This window comes from Melopsittacus undulatus, chromosome 13, assembly GCF_012275295.1.
Source record: "Melopsittacus undulatus isolate bMelUnd1 chromosome 13, bMelUnd1.mat.Z, whole genome shotgun sequence".
NCBI lineage: Eukaryota > Metazoa > Chordata > Aves > Psittaciformes > Psittaculidae > Melopsittacus > Melopsittacus undulatus.
Window position 1 is genome coordinate 9,588,787 of NC_047539.1, and position 16,436 is coordinate 9,605,222.

The 16,436-nt window shown below is 51.1% G+C and overlaps 1 protein-coding gene across 3 annotated transcripts in view; it reads left to right on the top strand.

Annotated features, from left to right (window-relative positions):
- The window catches only part of SSH2 (slingshot protein phosphatase 2), a 92,294-nt gene extending 76,912 nt beyond the window's left edge, over positions 1–15,382 (top strand). For 2 of the 3 annotated variants that reach the window (XM_034068731.1, XM_034068730.1), the window contains exons 11-15: positions 662–708; positions 2,128–2,274; positions 3,492–3,692; positions 7,479–8,322; positions 9,499–15,382. In XM_034068731.1, coding sequence (XP_033924622.1) covers positions 662–708; positions 2,128–2,274; positions 3,492–3,692; positions 7,479–8,322; positions 9,499–11,439 — 3,180 coding nt within the window. In that variant the 3' untranslated portion in view covers positions 11,440–15,382. The remainder of the gene's footprint in view (positions 1–661; positions 709–2,127; positions 2,275–3,491; positions 3,693–7,478; positions 8,323–9,498) is intronic. The other variant, XM_013127439.3, reaches the window with a different exon arrangement.
- The last annotated feature ends 1,054 nt before the right edge of the window (positions 15,383–16,436 follow it).

A 16,436-nucleotide genomic window follows, 5' to 3' on the forward strand; every position in this document is an offset into this window, starting at 1 on the left:
CTACTTTAGGGCAGGGAAGCAGACAGCTTGTGCACCTGAAGTTTTGAAGGAAGGCTTTAACTGAGTGCTTTTGTCCTCAGTCAGGATTTATGTGTTTGAGCAGGAAGTAAGCAGCTTGGAGGCCCTGTGTGTGCTGCAGAGGGTTAGCTAGCCAGGGTTAAATGTGTTTATTTCTGCTCACACAGGCTTTGAACTGTGGGGAGACAAGGTGTAACCCAAGTGAGTTTACTGTGTTGGTGCCTTTGATGTGTAAGATAGGTGTTCCATGCACAAAGAGCATCTGGATGGTGCTGGCAGTCTGTCTGCTGTGGGGTAGAGCTGGCACAGCCTCCAGGGAAAGGGTGGAGCGTTCTCATCTTTGCTGAGGTTGGTTTGTCAGTGGTTTACAGGAAGTGCCAGTGTACGGTGCTGGGCTCCTGCTTTGCAGGGCTGTTTGTTGCCTCAGAGTAGATCCGCTTAATGGGGTGAGATAAGGTGCTGAACCTTAGCACTGTTACCACTCTTTCTGTGTACCCATGTACTCAAAAGATCTCCTCTGCTCTCCAGTACTTGGCTGGCCAGCTTCTTCCTCCAGGTCACTGATGATAGTCCCTCCCTCCATCAGTTGTCTGGCCATGTTTTCCTTCTGGCTGATATGTCCCTTTGCATGTTCTCCCTGCAGGGCTCGGAATGGAATGCCTCCAATTTGGAAGACTTGCAGAACAGAGGGTAAGTAGCTTCAGGCTATCAGCTTAAAAGCAAGAGCCTGGCCTCAACATTTGTCTGTGTAACAAGCTCTCTTCCATACCTGCTGTGTAACCTGAGTCTTACTAAAGGGTTTGCAGATCCAAACAAGCTCTAGCTTCCTCCAAACTCTGCATCCCACAAACAGGCACCCTAAAGTAAGAGTCTTGTTCCCTGACCTTGACTGACATCCACTTGGTGAACAAAGGAAGCCAACAATCTCACAGCTATAAGTAGCAAAAAGCCACAATCGCTTCACTGGATGCTGTGTGGTTGGCTCTGTGCCCTCTGCTTCAGCCCTTTATTCTGGACTGAGGTCTCATGATTCCAGAGGCACTTTGGGGTCTGCACCTCCAGACTGCAGCAGGAAGGAAAACATGTAAAAAGGAGCATTTGTTGCTTTGAGTGGGGCCCAGGAGTCCTGTAGCTCTCACGCTTAACACTGATGGGTTCCTGTCTCCTGCCCTTTCAGGCTTAAGCTTAGTGTGTCCTTTCTCTAGGCCAGGTGGATCTAAGCAACAAGATTTTGCAATTAAATCATTATTTATGGGCCTGGTTTATTTGTGCCAAGTCTAGTGGAAAGAAAACAAATCACTGCTGAAGTGAATAACTACCATACCTGTACCTCAGAAAACCAGCCTGGCAACATGGATTCTCCTCGCTTCATTCAGGGTCTGCTCCAGTTCCCTTGGGTCAGACAGGTCCTGTTTGGCTGCCAGCGCTCTCATACCTGCTAGGGAAAAGGGATGTCACTCCCTTGCAGTGTTCTTGTTCTGTCTGGTAGCCCAGCGTGAGTGCAGTTTGTAAGCATCTTACGAGTAACCCTCAGGGCTAAAAACATTCAGTGTAATGTACATGAATACTGTATGCTTTCCCCAGCAGTTTCCTTTCCAGAAAACTAAGGATGAGAAATAAAGCCTCCCCAGTGGCTCATTGTCCATTGCATCTCTCAGTAGTTACTTTCTGCATTTGTTTAGCTATGTTGTAGCTCACGAGCTTGTATCTTCAATCTTCCTGTGTTGCTGGTGCAGCAGGAGAAGGGATTCACAAAGGGACTTTGAGAAAGTGTCCAAACACGAGCTGAACAGGCTGTACAGGAGCTCCTGTGACACAAGTGTCACTAACTTAGGTGGGCAAGCAGTGTGCAACCTGACATGCTGTAAAGGAAGTTTCGATCCAGCATGGGCAGAAGCCCTTTTATCAGAGGCTAGGCTGGAAATTGCTCAGCCAACCCTTTTGTCTGTATCAGCTGTGACTTCCTTGCATTGAGCCCTGGCTTCCAAGGAGGTGTGTGCAAGACTGCAACTTCAAATGCTGGGAGTGTTGCATGGCAGCTGTGATCTCTCTCTGAACTTGCTGTCTTCTGCACATTCTGCATTTTCATCTGCTCCTGTTTCCATGCAGGGTGAGGTATATCTTGAATGTGACTCGTGAAATAGATAACTTCTTCCCTGGGCTCTTTGAATACCATAATATTCGGGTATATGATGAAGAAGCAACAGATCTTCTGGCTTACTGGAATGACACCTACAAATTCATCTCCAAGGCAAAGTAAGTCTTTTCAGAGCAGAAAAAACACATTCAGAAGTTGTATATTATTTTATATTGTCCTACTGATTTTCCTAACTACTTTTTCTTGCATCAAAACGTTTTCACTTTGTAGTTTCTGGCTAAGAGTTGCCTTCAACACATTTTCATTCTTGTAGTTGCTTGTACAAGGAGCAGGTAGGACTAGTGAGGGGTTTCTGCCCACTTGCAGTCCAGGCAAACAGTGGAATGGGTAATTCCTGTACTGAAGAGCTAACAGGTTGCCTGCTGCTTAGGAAACGCAATGGATCTGGAGAGGTGCTAGAGGGAGGAAAGGGCAGTAACAAATTGAGCAGGGCTTAACAAAAGTGAGAAGCAGAACCTCCTAAGCCAAAACCAAACTTAAGCTGTTCCCTGCATTGTGAGGTTGTATGATGAAGCCCACAGTCTGGAAGTGATTTCTTGTAGTGTAAAGCTCCAGAGTAAACTCTTCCCTTTAACAGGAGTAAGTGCCTGTGTAGCTCTCTGAGCTGTCAGTTATAGTGAGTAATCTGATAGCGGGTGCTGAAAGTAGGGCCTTTTTACTGCAGAGAACTGCGTCCCAGTTACATGAGCTGTCTCCAGTTAATTCAGTAGCCTTCCTAAGGGAAAACTGGTCAGAAACCAGATTGGCATATGTTGCCTTTAAAGTATTAGTACTATTACAGGAGTCTGTAATCTCTTAACCATAGCTGGTGCTTGCAATTTCTCATAGCCTTTACAAGCTGCCTTGTTTGACTATGGCTTCAGACTTACTCTATTTGAGGTGGTGTCATTGTATTCCCTTAAGTACTTAAGCACTGTGATGCCACATTTGTGTGATATATGGATTCCCTTTTCATTTGGAATGCTGCTTAATACCCATGGGTCACTGGAGCTAAGTTCAAGGGTGCCATACTAGTCTTTAGCAGTCTTCATGAATCTGCAAACAACTGATGCTTGTCCATGTGTCATAAAAGCTTCAGAAGAGCTGTTGTAACAAAATCTGTTAAGAATATTAAGACCCTGTTGTTCACTTTCTTTGTGTGTCTCGCTCCAGTTTGTAAATTGGATTATCAGATCACATCCCAGACTTCCAACTGTGGCCACAGCATTGGAAATATGTTTGATAATGCTCCGGTAAAGAAGTTGCTATTTTCTTAAGCTTCTCAGGGCCATGTTTTCTATTTAATCATCCTCTTTTTGTCTTTCTTCCACCTCAGGAAAAATGGTTCCAAGTGCCTGGTGCACTGCAAGATGGGAGTGAGCCGCTCGGCATCCACGGTGATCGCCTATGCCATGAAGGAATACGGCTGGAACCTGGACAGGGCGTATGATTATGTGAAGGAGCGGCGCACAGTCACCAAGCCCAACCCCAGCTTTATGCGGCAGCTGGAGGAATACCAAGGGATCCTGCTGGCCAGGTGAGTGGAAGGCATGACCCTGACTACCTGTGTTAAGGCGTAAGTGATTGACTCCATTATTTTAATTAGGACTTCCCTTGCTGCATTATGAGCTCCTCATTGTCTTGGGAAAGACAGCACTTTGTTTTCATGGCTTATCTCAGCTGAGCCTGGGAAAATGGGTGTAATAAGGGGCTTTTAGGAGGCTCTTTGGCTTCTAGGATGGCTGATTTTTTTGGAGAGTAGCATCCTGTGATCTACCATCTGAATGCAGCCTTCAAAGCTGTGCAGCCTCCAGCAGAGATAAATGGTGTTCCTATTGCTTGTAACATCACTTGGCAGGGAACTCGCTTTGTCTCTATCTCAGCCTTACAGTTCCCTGTTGAGCATGCCTCTCCTCAGCAGCTGGTCTGGTTTTATTTAGATCGCTTCGGTAAGTGTTGGTGTTAGGGGAGGGGACAGGATGTTCTGTGCATTGCAACAACGGTGTTTATTCCTGCATGGAGTCCTGAGGCCGGTGTGGAGCTGGGCAAGTGTGTTGTAAGCCCAAGCCTATCACCTGATTAGCAAAAGACACAAATATTGCATGTTCCTGAGAAAGCCACTTGTGAGCTGCATTAAGCAATGTGTTCACATGATCAGCTGGAAGGAGGTAGTGATACTCTGTGTTCACCAGATTATGGTGTTTTGTTTAGGATCCTGGTGTGCTTTGCCAGAGAGCAGATCTGAAGCAAGCAGAACTACCCAGGTTGAGCCTCCTGCCACATGCTCTAGGCATGTTTTGACCAGAGTAATTACTTCATAGCTGCATGGTGCTCTTGAAAGGTTTCTGCTTTATACTGCTCTTTACAGCAGCTCAGGTGCTCACATTCTTTCCTTAGGGTATAGTTATCACCTCTGTCCTCTGCTTGGTCTTGTCCCTTTGAGTCTGTACTATTCTCTTGCAAAAACCAGGTAATACTCAGTCTCAGGATAGATCATAGTAGAATAGATATTTCAAGAAATATCTATGCTCTTCTGGACTGAAACCCTTGGGGACAGGCATCACACCTGCTTTTGGTGCCTTGTGTGACACCAGATGTGCCGCTGGCACCAGTTAGTAAAGGTCAGTGCTTAACTCTGAGCTAGAGGTGACCTGACCAGTGTGGTGTGCTATGTAGCACTGAGCACACTGGGCAGTCAAATCTCACTGGGATAGGCCAGATGGAGGAAAAGAAGCTTTTCAGAGCTGAAAAACACATCAACATCCTTTGCAACAGGTTGGTGAACACCTATGAGGAGCCCTGGCTGGTAGCAGCTGGTATATCACATCTTCAGCCCTGCAGTTGGTTTGGGTAATGTCACACTGGTGGCTGGTGGCACACCTGCAGAGCCACCCTCTACAAACATTTTGGTTAAGGACTTTTCTTCCCCTGTCTTCCAGTAATTTATCTTTCAGGAGGTAAATCTTCTCTTGCTGCCATCATTTATCTGGTGTGTGGCTCTGGTCCCACTTGAGCACACCACTGCTCCTGACCTACCCTGCCAGTCCCCATACAACAGCACGAAGAGGATGACTTGTGAGGCTTTAAAAAATGCAAGAGCAGTGCATTGCACCTGTGTGGGTAGGACTGAAAAGCCTGTAGTAAATGAAGCTTCACTGAAGCAAGGAATGGCCTCTCTGTGCTGCAGAAGGGGTCTGTGTTTATGTGGTTCCTTTCTCAGCTCCAAACTGCCTTTTTTCTTCACTGCTTTCTTTATATTATTGAGCTTTGCCCTCTGCTCTCTGCCTGCCTTGTTTATTGCTGCAGTATTCCAGGACAGGTAAAAACAAAAACCCAACAGATCCACACTCATGTGACTGCTCCAGTTTCAGGGGGATGGTATGTGAGGGCAGCCATGTGCTCATGCTATCTGGTTACGGTTTTGTGATGGGGTTATAGCAACTGGGATATGTTTCCCAGCTGTAAAATGAAAACCCCCTACCTACAACAGCAAGCGTGTTTTGCTCTTTGGGACTGTCATACTTCCTGGGGTTATTTAAACTGTCTCTTCCTATCTATCTGGTGATAGCCACAGAAAGGCTGAGCCAGTCCTGTTGCTTTTATTAGTTATGGATAAGTTACAGGAAAACAGTGTTTGGGATCCTCTATTGCTTGTGCAACTTGTAAATCAACAGCAGTAATGTTATACCAGAGCCTGGAGAGCTGGCTGCAGCCAGGGGGGCAGCCCTGGTCCAAGGTTCCACAAGCTGGACAGCCCCAGTGCTGCCTCAGACCTTGTGCCTTTGGATGTTCTCCCCAGCACTGGGAATGCTGCCCAGGAAGGTGAAGAGGTGGCAGTGGGCTCTAGGAAGGGATGCAGGCTCTTGTTCTCCTGCTTTTAGCACATCTTGCAGGTTGTGAGAGTGAAGGAAGTGTGAGATGGAAAGCCGATACAATGCACCTCTCCCAGTGGTTGTTTGCATGTGTTTTGATTCTCAGATCAAGGCTGTGCCGGCTAAGCTGGGTTTGCTCGTGTGTGAGGGTAGTTTTGACTTTCAGAATCAGATGTGCAGCTGGATGTAAGCACTGAAGCACCAGGGTAGGAAGTGCCCTCAGAAAACATCAACAGTTTCTCTTCACGTTACATAAGCAGCAACATGGGAAGCCTTTAGCATCCCATACAGAGCCTCAGCAACAACCTGCCTCATGGAAAAGCCTGGTTCTGCTGCCAGTGTCAGACTGTGATCCAAAACCCATTAGAGACAGAGCACATGCACCCCAGAGCAATGCCTTTTGGCCTCTAGTCTTGATCCTCCTCTTCTCTGAAAGGCCCTGATCCTGACCTCTGTCATACATGAAGGTTGTAGCTGATTATGGGGTTGGAAGGCCAAATCTGCAGTGGATTATTTTCCTTAGCTGTTGGGCACCCACAACCAAACCAGTGCATTGTAATTAGTTCAGTGGCATCTGATAATTAACTTACTGCAGCCGATGGATGTGTCTGGGAGCGCCTGCTCGCACTAGCAAGAGACTGAAGAGGTTTTCCAAGGTCTCCTGCTGATCCAAGACCTTTCTGTGGTATCTGCTCTCCTCCTAGGGGCAACCGGTGGAAGCACAGCCCTCTGGCCATGGTCACTCAGCAAGCCCTTGCAGGCATGGCTAGCTGGTGTGGTTTCACTGTCAGAACTTGCCTCCATTGTCCTCTGTAAAGCCAGGGGCATGGGCTGAGTTTTTTGGCAGGCAGGGATAAGGAAGATGTTGCAATGCTGTTTGGCTTTGTGACTGCTTAGACCTTCCTAGGAGGGCTGTCCAAGAGCTGGAGAACTCTTGAGCTTCCTTCCTGTGAAAGGCAGGCTTGTTGACTGTTGAGGATGTCTTCTGTTTTACACACACCCACATCCTCTCACTCCACCCTACTCTCTTGGCTACCAGAGCACAGTTATTGATTGCTGAAGCTGTTCAAAGATGGAGCCAGAAAGCAAATTAGACTTCATTCCATGTCCACCATCCACTCACATCCAGGACTAGAGACCCTCTCTCTTTGGTCATCACTCACCTGCTAGCAAAAAGTGCTTTGTGGTTGAGGGAGAACCAAATTCTGTAGTCAGTTAAACATTGTTTGTTGAAAAGACTGATAAAATACTGCTGGGGAATGTGGCTTGTTACTGGATCAACTCCTCCAGCAGTGGGTTTGGCCCTGACCTGTTTTAGTGAAGCAGTTGTGGTCAGTGACTGGTATTTGGCATGATTCTTCATGTAGGTTTCATCCTCTTACAACAAGGTGGGTCTGGCTCTGGTACATGAAGACAATACTCAATGTTTTCCTTCCTTTTCCTCCCTGCAGCAAACAGCGGCACAATAAACTGTGGCGCTCACACTCGGACAGTGACCTCTCGGACCATCATGAGCCCATCTGCAAGTCTGGGCTGGAGCTGAACAAAAAGGAGATCACCACCTCTGCAGACCAGATCTCAGAGGCAAAGACCAATGACAACCAGCAGCCCATGTCTCCCATCTACTCAGCTGAGCTAGACAGGGAGCAGCAGCTCCCAGAGGATGCCAACATGATGGAGGAGGTGTGTGTGAAGGAGAGAAGGATCCACCTAGAGTTTACATGTCGAGACTTCCACGCTGAGCAGATGGAGGACAAGCTGAACCTGAACAGCATCAATGGCTGTACAGCAGGATGTTGTGTAGACTCTGTTCCCCCTGATAACTGCCGTGCTTCTGAGGCCTTAATGCAACTCCAGCACCCTCTGGAAATAACAGAGTTCCCTGATTTGACAGTGGACGATCTGGAAAAAGATGCCCTTAAGCCTGATATGAATGTGCACTTGGTTCCCATGGAAGAATTCACTTCGTGCTTAAAAGACTTTCCCCAATCCCCAAATCAGAATTCCCCAGGTCTCCAGCAGAATCCCCAGCCTGTGGTGACAGAGCTAAGTACAGACAGGATTGATTTCTTCAGTGCTTTGGAGAAATTTGTGGAGCTTTCCCAGGAGAGCCGGTCACGCACTTGCTCCCATTCCAGGATGGAGGAGCAGGGGAGTGGAAGGAATGGAGTCTCCAGGGTGCCTGTGCTGGAAGTACCACCTGCATTGGATGGGGGTGCGGATACTCGAAGGAACAGCTCTGGAAACTCTCCTCAGGCATCAGATGACTCTTCCACAGATGAAGAACAGCAAAAGGTTAAAATAACTTGCTCATTTTTCCTAGGAAACTGCTGCTCAAGCCTGGTTCTCTTGCTGTGGACAGGGCATTGCCTAATTCTGACTCTCACTGAGCAGGGTGCCCATTGGGAAAACACTGTTAGCTGCTTCCTTCTTCTTCACTTTTAGATACTTGGCCTTTCCTGTGCTTTTAACATCTGCTTGCTGGCAGAGGCAGGGCACTGGCTGAGTCAGCCTTGAACTGCTGTGCTGTTCTCATGAGAAACTTACTTTTGAGGTTTGCATCCCATAGTTTGAATCCAAGGTTCAGTGTCCTGAACCAGTGTGGATATTTATCTTGACTTGAGAAATCCACCAAAGAATGGGGTAAAACTTGCACCTTCCCCTGGCTGGGAAGCACCAGCAATGGGATAGTAAATCAAGGCACATGTAGAGAATGAGCCTGTCCAGGCTTAGAGCGATGGGATCAGATGTGTCATGGCTCACTTCTCTCCTGGATAGAGATATGATCCTGACAAAATTTAGTAACCTCTGAATTGAGATACTTTTCCCTTATAATTGCTTTCCATCCTCCTGGACTCTCACAGGGATTGATGATGTTTGGGGCCTTTGTTTTCTGAGAGCCTCTCTTATTTAAATTCCACCCTGCATTGCTTGAATCTTTTCCATCTCCATGTGAGGCAGTAAGACTCTTCCAAATACAACAGGCCAACACTCTCTCCAGTGATTTGGCAAGAGCATCCATGTGGATGCAGGAGCCTCCTTTCCATTTTCTTCCAGGAAACCAGGTTTCATTCTCTATCCTGTACTACTGTTCACTCCTCTACATGAGCAGAATATTTCACAGTTTTCAGTTCAAAACTGCCTTTAGAAGCATCAGGAACAGTTTTATTTTGTTAAATGGACTTTTATTTATTTTTTAAAAAAGCTAAATTCCCCTGGAATTCAGGACAATTTAACAAGAAGCTCTTGAACCTCAATCTAGGTGAAAACCCAGCCTGGAATATCTTGCAGCCCCCAGAGACAATAATGCTTCATTAGTCATCATGGCACTTGTAATCTATCCCCACACACTAATACATGCACTTCTTTTTCCTTTGGGAACGTGCACCCCCATTTCCTTTAGGCTGCTGCCATTTGCTGTGTGTCAGCACAGCTGATCCACTTTGTAATTGCACTGTTTCTGTGTTGCAGGAGGTGCCTGAGCTGCCCAGCACAGGCCATCTCACCAGATCCCACTCGGAAAATGCCATTTCTGTGAAGGAGATCATCACAGAAATCGAGTCAATCAACCAGGGAGCAGGACCTGCCCAGCAGAAAGAAGGTTCAGCCAACCTCACCCAGACGCCAAAGAGGAACACGGTGCATGACCTGCCAGTGGAGGCGATTTGGGCATCAGAAAGGGTGGAACAGAGCGAAGGAACCTGTGCTGGACATCAGGAAAAGGAGAAGGACCCTGTGCAAGCTGAGCAAGAAGCTGCCCCCTCCCTGCAGTCATCTTCTGGTAGATTAGACCTGGAGGAAAGCAGCTCTGGAGGGGAGCAGCAAGAGCCTCGCAGCTCCGTGAACCCTGAGCCCAAGTGGTGCCCTGGCTCTGTCCGACGAGCCACCCTGGAGTTTGAGGAGCGCTTGAGGCAGGAGCAGGAGCACCAGCACACATCCCCAGTCTGCATCTTACCCACCCGCAAGAACTCCAGGAATGATTCTCCTGCTGCCGAGCTCCTGCTGCGGGGAAAGAGCGAGGAGCCACCCCTGGAGCTGGCTCCGGAGGGTGACCAAGGACAGGCTCCAGGCAGTGAGGAGCCGCCTCTGCCTCCTGGAGCAGAGCTGCCTGTGGGCAGGCACCTGCCTGCACAGGAATGTTTGCCTGCAGAGCCCAGCCCGGGGCAGGAGGGATTGGCACAGCAGCGCAGGACAGTGGTCTCATTCGATGGGATGGAGGAGCCAGCCCTGCCCTCCCTCCTCCCAAAGAGAATTGAAATCATCGAATACACTCCCATGGTCAAGTCTGCAGAGCGCCCCAATGCAAGCTGTGAGCAGGGTGGGCTGGTCACAGCCATCCCCTCTTTAGATGAAAACTTGAACCCTTCCCTGTGCTCAGCCTGTCCCCGAGCTCCGACGCTGGTAGACCTCTCACTGGAGCACGCGGTACACAAGCAGGTCACCTGCACTGTGGGCAGCCCCAGTGAGGATGGTGGTGGGTTATCTGCTCACCTCGGTGCTGCTTCTCCCTCTGCCCAGCTGACCTCCACACCTTCAGCCAGCCCAGATCACTCTTCTCACCCCTGTGTAATTCACCTGGAAGGTGTCACTGAGCAGAGCACAGGTACTGATGATGAGCCGGTCACGCCGTGTGGCACGGAGGGAGATGCAGCTCTCCCATTCAGGGACAGACCTCTCTGTAGGGGCGGTGCCAGCACCTCAAGGCAGCTGAGTGGTGAGGACTTCACCAGCCAACGTGATGAAAACATGGACCTTCTGGACATCTCCTTCCTGTGTTACGGCCTCTCCCATAGCTCCAGCAGCCACAGCATGGAGGAGCGCAGCAACAGCCCTGGGCTGGTCAAGCAGCGAGCGAAGGAGATAGAGGCTCGGATCCGGCACGCGGGGCTCACCACACCATCCCACATGAAACGCTCGGCATCCTTGGCCAAACTGGACTGCCTGGACCTCTCCAAGGATGACTTATCCGAGAGGGAGTCAGCCCCTTCCGATGCCAACCCGGTGCTTCTCACCTGCGTTGCCCTGGGTCGAGGCTTTCGCGGGGGGAGGTTGGAGAGGGATTCATGTGGGAAGCATCACCTTTCCTCCCCGGAGCCCGCAAAGCATTTTGTGGAACAGCTCAGAACAACGGAGTGCATTGCCCAGAGCAAGCCTGTGGAGAGGCCGCTAGCTCAGTACGCCAAAGAGTGCGGCTCCAGCCAGCAGAGCTTGTTTTCCAGCATGGATCCAGTGTGGACTAGCTCCGAGGAGGGTCCTCCACTGCTCCAGGCACAGGTCCTGGACTCCTTGTCCCCAGCTCGAGGCCTGGCTGTTGCCCCACGGCAGCAGCACGGCAGAACTCACCCTCTGAGGAGGCTCAAAAAGACCAATGATAAAAAGCGGACAACCAATCCCCTCTACAACACAATGTGATCCTGAGCCCTCGGCTGGGATTCCTCCACACAACCCGTGGCGTTGCGTTCACCCAAGGGGCAGGTGTAATATAAGGAACATGCACTTTATTGGTTAATTTTATATATATATATTGTCATTTTCCTGTTCCTGGCGCATGTAGGTGTGGGTTGGTTCTTCTGTGTGTGACTCTGACTGCAGGACTGTTTGGGTTTTTCAAGTTTTTTTTAACTCAGATAACCTCAAATGTTCTCTTTTTTTGTTTGTACTTTGTTTTAAAAGAACACTTGTGTCACGTGAAGGTGGATGCTGGCTTGCTTTGGCAAGGTGGGGTTGTGCTTAGAACCGGATCCGAACTCCTCACTTGAATTTTCCCCATGCTTTGAAATGGTGCTGGGCAGTTGTTGGGGTCAGAGCCCCCATAAATGTGAAGGCTTTGTGCCAAGGTCCCTTTGTTTGGCCTTTTACTTCTGCAAACTGGAACTCCACGATGCTGGCAGATCACTCACAAAGCTGCTACAGGACAAACCCCCTGGGCTCGGTTCAGCTGGTGCATCCTCAAAGGGAGCATGGGGGTAAATCCTGATGGATGGGCTCCAAACACCCCAGAGAGTGCTCACCTCCTGGTGCAGGTCATGCAGAGCTCCTCCATGAACTCCAAGCTCTCAACTGCCCCAAACCATTGTGAGAGGAGGAGACCCCCCCAGAGCCAGAGTGTTCTTTTAAAACAAACACCTCATTAGGGTTTAAACCCTCCCATTACTTGAATACTGCTGTGGGCCTTCCAAGTTCATGGCCATATCATCTGTCCTCTGCTCTCCTGCTGCCTCCCCTCTGCCTCATTCTTGTCTCATGCTGCCTGAGTTTTCCTCTCCCCTCTGCTCACGGGCACTTCTGGGCACTCCCAAGCCTATTGTTACATGATGCCTTGCCCCTACTGAATGCAAAGCTTTGTCCTCTCTGCTGTCACTCCCAACACCTGGAGGGATGAGCTTTTCTGGATTACTTTTCCTGTTTTTGGGGTTTTTTTGCCTAAATTGTACATATGTTATTTATAGTTTTGTTTTTGGTTGGTTTTTTTTGTCATTTCCATGTGAATTTCTGTTTTTTAAGAAGGGCAAGACTGCATTCTGTAAACTGGAAAACAAACCCATCTTACTCCAACTCAGTGCTGTTCATTGTAATCTGCCCAGAAATGGGAGCGGGTTTGACATTGGAACCTGTCTCCCCTTTCCAGAAGTGAGCCTCCAATGCCAGCCTTTGCCAAATGTGTCCCTTCTCCTCCAGTCCTGTGTGAACCCCCATTACCCCCATCAGGAGGGGGACAGTGTCTCTGCCCCTTTCCCTCCTGCTGGAAGCTGGGTTTCAGAAGTGCCAGTTGGATGTGGAAAGCCATGGGCTGCTCTGAGCCATTCTGCAGCTTCTTGCTTCCCTGGAGAACCCGTGTTTGAAGGGTCTGCTCCAACCTGCAGATTTAATAGTTCCCAAGCAGTTTGGTTGAATCAGAGCTCCTCATTTCCAGCCGTGCAGACCAGCAATGTGTATGTGTGCTGTAGGAAGATGCTTGCAGACAGGATCCAGAGCTCTCCAATCCCATGGAAGGTCTGTGGCAGGACGTTGTGTGTGAGCTGGTGCTTGGCTCTAGCCCAGATCTGCCCTCTGAGGAGGAGCAAAGCAGACAGAAGCTGCAGAAAGGCTCCAGCTGCTGAAAGCCCAGCATGGAGAGGACACGATGTGGGAGGAGCAGCAGACAAGGCTGTGCCTAGAGTGATGCTGATGCTGCAGGCTCTGATGGGGCAAGCTCAGCTTGAGCTGGAGAGGAATGCATGGCACGGGGGTGCTGTGGAGTATTGGGAAGCAGCATGTGTCTGCCCTGGGGAAGGGGTGTCCATAACTCCACAGGTGAGGATCCCACCTCTCTTCCCTCCTGTAGCTCCCAGGGTTTGTCCCACATTCCCACAGCATGGGACTGTGTCTCCTCCAGCCGCAGCATGTGCTTCATCCCTCCTTTCCAAGGAGCCTGGGCTCTGTCACCCCTGCTGGAGCACAGCCCGAAGTAGCCCAGCCTGGGTCACGTAGCACATCATTGCAGGCCATTTCGGTCACCAGAAGCCACCCAAGTCCCTGGCCCAGGAGGCCAGATCCTTCTTTGGGACATGGAAAGACATTTGGCTTCTCCTGGCCAGCTCCAGCTGGCTTCGGAGCTGGGCGAAAGGAAAGGCCAAGTGGCTCATGTCATCTTGTGAAGGAGAATTCCAGGCTTTGCCTCCCCCACAAACCTCACCAGACCCTGCTGCCCCCCATTGCCAACCCCAAAGACACGTCTGCCTGTTCCTTGCAAGGGCCCGGGTGCCACCAGGCCTGCCCTGTGTTGGAGGGGGCAGTGTGCTTGGCTGGCTGCATGTCCTGGTGACAAGGATCTGCTTGGGAGGGGAAAGCTCTGTGTGTCACTTGTTCCCTTGAGAAGGGAGGAGGAGGAAGAGGATCTGGTGTCTTTGCCCAGCTCCATCTCAGGAGAAATCCCCTATAGAGAGGCTCTTCCATGCAGAGCAGAAATGCTGCTTCCTTCCTCTACTCTGCTGCTGTCCGCGTGCTTCAGCTGGGGAGAGCAGCCAAGGGGCACAGGCCCCTGCAGGGAGGTGTGATGCTGTCCCCTTGGCCCCAGCTCTGTCCCAGCATCGCTGTAGTTCTAATCTGGGAAGAGGGAGTTGGGGAAGGTGGTTTCCATTGCAGAGCTCGAAAGGTTTTGGAGGGCTGGAGGCTCAGACCTGGATGGCAGAAAGGGGAAGGGGCTGGAGGGATGTGTCCCATGCAGCTCTCCAGCCTCTGGGTAATGAAGCCACCAAGCCCCTGGCATCAGAGGTTTCTACATAGGGACAGTTGTCCCTTCTCCATTCTGATGGCCAATGGATGTGTGGTGTGGTTCACTCCTGCTTCCTCTGAGTGCTTGTGACCCACCAAGCAGCATGGGGAGCTCAAGCCTCGCTGATGGAGCGGTTTTAGGAGAAAGGTGTTGTTTTAAGGGCATTTTTGTACAAAGCAACTGTTCCTTGGTCTTGCAGAGCCCTCACAGAGGATGCTGCGTTGTTTACATTGACTCCTGTACAATATCTCAGCCATCACCTCCCCGTGCCCGCCCCGGCTCCGGCTGTACTGTAACTTGTGAGCCTTGCACAAGCGGATAGCGTGTGTGTGAACCTGGTTTGTACACTGTTCTGTTGCACTCGATGCTGTGTGTGTGTGTGTGTGTGTGTGTGTGTGTGTCTGGTCTGCTTGAGAAGTTATGACCTGTACAAATCTCTTCCCCTTTCAGGCCTTTCCTGGTGTACGGTCCCAGTGCGGTGGCAGGAGGGGCTCAGGAGGTGATGGGGCAGGGGTTAGCTCCGTGTCCCTTTGCCAGCAAAGGGCATTGGCACCGGGGCACTGCTCCCGGCTCCCAGCGCTCTCCCAGCCCAGCAGCAGGAGGAAGCCATACCTGCCACGGGTCCCCTGCTCCCCTCACGGTGCATCCTGCCTTAATCTGGTCCCAGCTCCATGCACCCCCCCCCATGCTTCTCCCCAAGGGAGGGACCCCTCGGAACCCTGCAGGTGTGGGACAGAGGCAGGCGCTGGCCTGGCACAGGAGGGGTCACCCTGCGGCGGTGCTGCCAGAGGTGCTAACAGCCCACCCGCTGCAGACATCTCTGTTGGCACAGAAGGTGCCAGTGCCTTTTATTTTCCTTTATGGAGATGTGATGCCCGTGCTGGTGCATAGGGATCACCCCGGGGATGGCTGGTGGTGGAGTTGCAAACCGGGGAGCGCTTCCGTCTGCTCCTCCTGGCTCTTCCTTGGTGGCTGGGATCGTCCCCTTTCCCCCTAAAGACTTTATGACCGATGTGCTCAGCTGTTTTTAAATGTGAACTCGTGCACTGATGTGCAGATTCAATGTTCTTGTTACCGAATAAAGTTTTATTTTGAAGATGACATGGGCCTGCTGCCTCCTCTGTGGGGCTGGGGGCAGTGAGTGGCCCCGGGCTGCTGTCAGCACAGGGGCTGGGGAGCCACAGTGTGCCGTTCACTCACGTCCCTTACCACAAGGGTAGATGGACCCATCCTGTCTCAAGTGGTCCGTGCAGGGACTGAGGAGCTGTGCTCCCAAGCAGGATGCTCTTCCAGACCTTCCAGACCAGGGAAGGTGCTGGGGGTGGGTTATGTGTGTAAAACCTGGGACAGTGCAGGTCCCCTCTCACACTGCCCCAGGCAGAGGAGCTGTGGGAGGCTCCTGGTGTGTAAGCAAGGAGGTTTTAGCTGCACTCTGGACCAGACCCACCATGGGCAGCCAAGGAGCTGTGCTGCATCCAAGCACCAAATAAACGGCTGGGAAAAGGCTTCCCAGGCCCTTTCCTGCATTCACTGGGGATGTGGCTTGGAGTTGAGGATATAGGACACGGAGCCAAGGGCAGAGTGAGCCAGAGCCATGGTGGGACAGGGCAGGCAGGGGGGGCTCTGCAGCCCCCTCCCTCCCTGCCACCCCTTTGGCCAGGCAAGCAGGGATGTCACCTTTTCCCTTCCTTTTTGCCAGCAGCCCCCTCCTGCCCAGCTCAGCCAATGCTTGCCTGGCTCCACACGGTGCCCTTGTAGGGTCCAGGGCTTTGCTGCCTTTCCAGGAACCGCAGCTCCCCTCCCACCGGTCCCTGAGCCCCACAATCCCTTAATCCCCTTGGGCCAGGGCATCCCTGCTGGGCAGGCTTCTGCTGAGCTCCAAATCTGGTTTCTGAATGTGCCTGTAACCATCTCATTCTGCAGAGCTGATGTGGGCTCATCATCCTTACGGGCTTGCAGCCCCCTCGCTCCAGGGGGGGCAGGTTATGAGCCCATGGGGTTGGGGCCAGCCCATGGCCATGGCTTTGGTGGGACGGGGCTGACCACAGCATGTGGAGGCACCCAATGCAGGGATGCGGGGATGCCCATGAGCCCTGTGCAGAAGTGACCCCGGGGTGATGGGAGCGGAGTGCTGGGGGGTGAACCCCCGTCCGTG